We start from the raw sequence: 5,695 nt of genomic DNA on the forward strand, positions 1-5,695 counted from the left end.
CTCACATCCTTAATACGCCTTCCTGGCCATGACTCTGTGATGCGATACACACATATATTTAGGTACGTAATGAAATGCATATATTTATACGTAGTAGGATCCCTATATACGCGAATCCTACGTTTTGTATCTCTTATTGTATTTGATTCTCGTTCTTCGCAGTGGATTGACAATAGAGCGCTCGCAGTTTGTGCCGGACCCTGTACGAGGTGTCATAATCGAGTTTGTTATGACCAATGAATTGCCAGAGAATAAGAAAAATGAGGACGCGGCGACCACTGGAAAAATAGAAAATGGGATTGGAGTGTACACTATTGATTTTGACTTCAAGCCTATTCCGGATTTACGGCCAACGTGGCTGGGTGAGCGCACGAAAATGGTCGACGGGAAGGACGAGATTTACAGAACAAACTACATCAAGGATGACAGGGGTATGTGCATTTAGTGAATCTTTGGGAGATGTATATTTTCTACGTGTGTATGCAATTACGTGCACATCCGAGTATGACTATACGTATGTACGTAACGATATAGTTTAGTACGTTGCTATTGTGTTCACCCTAAATTCGTACGTTGATTGGCAAGTAAAGGTATGGCCCGGAAACCTATATACGTGTGGATATATGTTCGCGTTTATTTGCACATAGTTACTTATATATCCGAATACTCAACCGGCTGCAATCTGCCAGATATTGCTTCACAACTGCCCGTTATTTACAATTTTGCCATAGATTTTATACTTCGCCGAGAAGCATGCAACGCAGATTGCTATACACAATACTGATACCTATAGATATTGTCATGGAATTCCAGACGGTGGCAAGAAAGGCACGAAACGGGAACTGTGGGCGTACCAAGATTCGGAGAGTGAGTGGACGGTCATGGCAGAGCAATTGGAAACGGTGGGCAGCCAAGCGTATGTCAACTGTAAGTATACTGTTCAGGTTCTATATGCCATTGTACATGCCATTGTACATGCCAGTGTATATGGTATTGTATACACCAGTGGGAGTGCAAGTGTAGCAGCGCAAATGGATTGCAAGTGCGTCATCCAGGATAGAATAGGCAGTGTGAGAGTCAGCTGTGTGGTTATATAGTTGGTACGAAACCAGGTTGAGATGTACTCGACAGTGAATGTATTGCTGTTGATTCCTCTGGGATTTGATATGCCGTTGACTCTGAAAACATCCGAACAACTGGAGTCATCGTTAAGATTTCTTCGAACGAGACTCACGCTACAATCATGGACTGCATAGGCAGATATAACTGCATGGGAAATATGGAGAAGATGGGGGGGGTTTGTCCGTGTGTGCACAACGCCACACACGGAGCTGTACAGGCACCGGAGTGTATGCCCATGTAACACTATTTATGTGCATACGCATACACGTACTTACAACGACGTAAAAAATAAGGTCTATATATACCAAACCAATCCGTTCATCGATCACATCTCAGGGAACCCCCACCGGCCCGATGGCTTGCGCACGAAGATCATACTGCATCCGGGAGAGAGTGCGTGTGTGCGCTATATTATGGCAGGTGGCATCAATGCGCAGCAGGCATACGATGAGCTGTGGAGGGGCCGAAGGGAGTGGGAACAGTTGTACGACCAGAAAGCAGAACTATACGACAAGGCGGCGAGGGCGTCGGATCTGACCATGAGTGCAGAAGGTATGTGTGTGAGCTTGAGTTGGGCACAGCTGAGTTGTACTGTGGAATGCGTTCAATAGGGAGCACATGGATTACGTCAATGCGGCCAAGGCGTCGGATTTGACCACAAGTGCAGAGGGTATGTATATGTGCATACGTGTTTCCGTGCGAGTTGATTGTGTACAACTAAGTCGAATTGTAGAAAAGTACGACAAATTCTGGAGGGGGTGTAGGGAATGAGAACAGTGGTACGACCAGAAGGCAGACCTGGACGACAATGCGGTGAAGGCGTCAGATCTGTATATGACTGCCGTGGGTATGTATGGGTGTATGATTGTTTGCGTAGTTGCTGTTCAAGTACAAGCTAAGCTGAAGTGTAAAGTTTGTTCTGTTTCTCCCAGTAGTATCGCAAGTCTCTGTTATGTATTCTTACGCACCACCGTACCATCTGGTGGTGGGTTGCGGCAACTCTCTGTGGCGGAGTGGGATGAAGTGAAACATGATTCACACTCCTACGCAAACCCACAAGCACAGCCCTCCGCCCATTCTTGCTTCAGCCTTGACTACTGCCCATACACGTGGGATAGCACACGACTGCACCACAGTTCGACAGGCACTGTTTGGCCCCAGACGTCCGCCACAGTGATTCGGTGGCGCACTCACGTTTATCTGATGTAGAGTATATGCGGATACAAGAAGATATTGTGCGCACCCTCACACAATCGTGTCTATACTTCTACTCACCTCTGGATCGTCCCTCTCGAACACCATCGCCCCACATATGGTCACATACATATGTTGGCAATACCTCAAGTATGATGTGGCTGGGCGTTGCTGCGGACATGCAGAGTTTATTATAATCATCACTCACATACACGTACATGCATAAATACAAACAGGCAGTGATAAGAACACCGCCTGGGTGGAGACCTTTGCCACGATGTTCAGGTGGCTCAAGTATAACTCGCTGTGGCTGGGTGTGGATGTGGAAGGGTGGGAAGGCGTGACGCTGTCCGCTGGGTTGGCCGACTATCCCTGGTTGTTTGGGTGTGACTCGGAATACGCCATTCTGGGGCTGAATGCGCTGGGTCTGTTTGAGCTGTCAGGTGTGTAGGGGTGAGTGATGTGATGCAATGCAGGTGTTTAGGTTCAAGCTCGCAATGACTATTCAAGGCCGACCTTTTTCCGTTTATTTGGACTGTGGAGGCGATCGAACTTGTGGTATAACTACGGGGTGCACAATTCTAGAAGTCAGAGAACACTCAAGTGCGTGTATACATATATATATCGCTTTCAATCAACGCATATATTTACGTGACCCCTCTTTATATGGGTAGATCTATCTCATTTGGTCTCGTTGTGTCTAGTCGTGTGTTTGTGTATACGGTTGTGAAGCAATTGTAGACACTTAACGAGTCAACGTGTCCGGTGGTAGGTCTGAGAAACACTCTGACTATTATGCATATCTGTCAAAGCCCTTCTCGCCTTTTACCCATGTCTGCATTTGTTCTCCATTCTATAATTAGTATATGCATAGGGAACCGGCCTTTCGAACCCGCAAACGACTGTGAAAAGAATCACTCATGAATTGTGTGCTCATATAGTCATGCAAGTGCGGCTACACATTGCCGTTTCATATATCTGCACAAGCATTTACGAAATAATCAACTGCGCCGCATATTTTAGTAGAGTGGTACCAGAACGGTTCACTGAGATGGCAAATCTAGGAACGAAAAGCTGCGTGATGCCGAGACACCCGTCAATAGAAGCGGGCATATCAGTTGAACATGTAGAAGGAGTTAAATGACCAACCGTATATGCTCGCACATACACCTTAAATGTTCTATTCCGGATGCGGACATGCGATACTTTATATTGCTTGCTCTTATACCTCATACAACATTGATTCTGACAGACAACACGCTCAAAACTCTTCACGTTACGAGTGAAAAGGCCAATAGCAACGGGCGAGTAGTACACGAGGTGTCTACCAATGGGGCTGTGTATCACCATGGCAACCTCAACGAAACGCCACAGTTCGTCACTGCGGTCTGGAACACATTCCTGTGGACAGGTAGGTAGATGTTGTGGCCAAGCGTGCTCATGAATCCAAATCATTGTATTATGTTATTCAAGCACAAGAAATGTTTCATGAGTATCAATCTATGCATTTGGCAACCTTGAAGTTCTACATAAGAGATGCAAGTCAACAATCAATGACATACACCCTTTTCAAATTGTGCAAAAGTATTATATTTGCTGAAAATTGTATATTTCATACGTACATACATGCTAGCAACATACAGTGATCCATACGCAATCGACATTTCTGTAATGCAGGTGACATCACAAAGCTGGAGTTTCATTTCGAATTCATGAAGAAGGGCATGGCATGGCTCGTCTCGCCCGAGAACGACCCTGATGGCGATGGAATACCCAACGGTAATTGTTGTTTGTATGTGCATGTGTGTCTGAGTATGCATGTGTATGTATGTGTATGTGCTTTTTAAGATGTGTATGTGTATATCCATGTATCTGTGCGCGTGTGTGTTTGTGGGTAGTGGGATGTTTGTGCGAATTGCTGGTTGTGACAACTGGTACACTCATTTGTTTGGGGATGTGACCAACTAGCCCGGAATGCATATCTCGTTGGTCACTGAACCCTGGATTGATCTGCTATGGATTCCAATGAATCCTATGAGGTAACTCATGATAGAACTCAACAAATGGGTTGTTCCTGATGCTTCAGGTTTCACAAGTATTGAGTAATATGTGTAGCCGGTTTCGATATATACAGATATAGTTATTCAGTTGCTGATTATATGCGCTTTCCTAGAATCTGATAGGCTTTTTTCGACAATTTGTTAAAACTCGCCTGCTCAATGGAAGGTACTTTTTTCTGCTGTCGAATGCTCTCACTCGAACCTTTGACAAGGTTTGTTTCCTGATGAGATGTGGTCCCTTTCGCACCACAGGAACGGGAATGATTGAGATTGCGAACATGGACAATGAAATGATCGATGTGGCCGTATATACCGCCCGTGCTTGGGAACAGCTGGCTATGATTACACGCACAATCAAGGCGTCCGAGGGTATGCCTGCATGATTATGTGTATATGTATACGTATGAGCTAACAGTGTTTACCTTCACACTCAAGATATCCGAGGGCGTATGTATATGGATTTGGTTTTATGTTTATGACGGAAAGGCAAGTTTGCGATTATTGCCGAGAACTAAGAGTGTGAGTGTAAAAATGAAAGACTTAATGCTAAGCCAGTAAGCTTATATGTGATTCACCCTTCTATGATTACATGTATGTAACTACATTCTCTAACACTTGTGCTGTGCTCGTTGGTAGTTGCACATTCATCAATGAACCTATGTAGATGTAGCACAACATCAAACACATGCACTCACGCACAGAGTTATCTCACCGTCAAGTAATGTACTAACAATAAATGCACGTGATCACAGAGGCGCATATACTCACTTTTATCAAACATCCTGTACTCGTGCCAACAGTCAATACAAGGTGATCACTGATAGAGTACTGGATTGTCAAAACCTATACTACCCATCAATGTACCTTGCCCCAGATGTATATATGTCAGTGCTCACTATTATCACTTCATTGATACTTGTGCTAACGGTCTCAGAACTAGCCGTCGACTATGACAAAAGGGCGAGTAAACTTCGCGCGCAGATTGCAGAACACTACTGGATTAAATCCGAAAAGGCGTTTGCCGATGTTCGGGGTACGCCGACACAAGCACGCGTACTCGTACTGCAGGTAGGTATATCGTCATCCATCGATGTGTTACAATATGTACCATCGCCAACTATACACACAACAGTCACAGTATCATCATCACCCGACCATGAGACACGAGATGTATTGTTATAACAGTCATAGTCTTATCATCACCGATTCATTTGACATGAGTTGTATTATTATAACAATAAAGTCTATATATATGTAGGTATATGTATACACATACGCATACACACACACACACACACAAACACACACACACACACACA

The 5,695-nt window shown here is 44.6% G+C and overlaps 1 protein-coding gene across 2 annotated transcripts in view; it reads left to right on the top strand.

The window, feature by feature from the left end:
* The first annotated feature begins 162 nt into the window (after positions 1 to 162).
* SARC_09033 overlaps positions 163 to 5,695 on the top strand; it is a 13,747-nt gene continuing 8,214 nt past the window's right edge. For both annotated transcript variants that reach the window (XM_014296966.1, XM_014296965.1), the window contains exons 1-8: positions 163 to 431; positions 814 to 927; positions 1,459 to 1,674; positions 2,553 to 2,759; positions 3,569 to 3,727; positions 3,994 to 4,095; positions 4,629 to 4,745; positions 5,311 to 5,444. In XM_014296966.1, the coding sequence (XP_014152441.1) occupies positions 230 to 431; positions 814 to 927; positions 1,459 to 1,674; positions 2,553 to 2,759; positions 3,569 to 3,727; positions 3,994 to 4,095; positions 4,629 to 4,745; positions 5,311 to 5,444 (1,251 nt within the window). In that variant the 5' untranslated portion in view covers positions 163 to 229. The remainder of the gene's footprint in view (positions 432 to 813; positions 928 to 1,458; positions 1,675 to 2,552; positions 2,760 to 3,568; positions 3,728 to 3,993; positions 4,096 to 4,628; positions 4,746 to 5,310; positions 5,445 to 5,695) is intronic.

The sequence above is a fragment of the Sphaeroforma arctica genome, assembly GCF_001186125.1.
Source record: "Sphaeroforma arctica JP610 unplaced genomic scaffold supercont1.875, whole genome shotgun sequence".
In the NCBI taxonomy this organism is placed as follows: domain Eukaryota; class Ichthyosporea; order Ichthyophonida; genus Sphaeroforma; species Sphaeroforma arctica.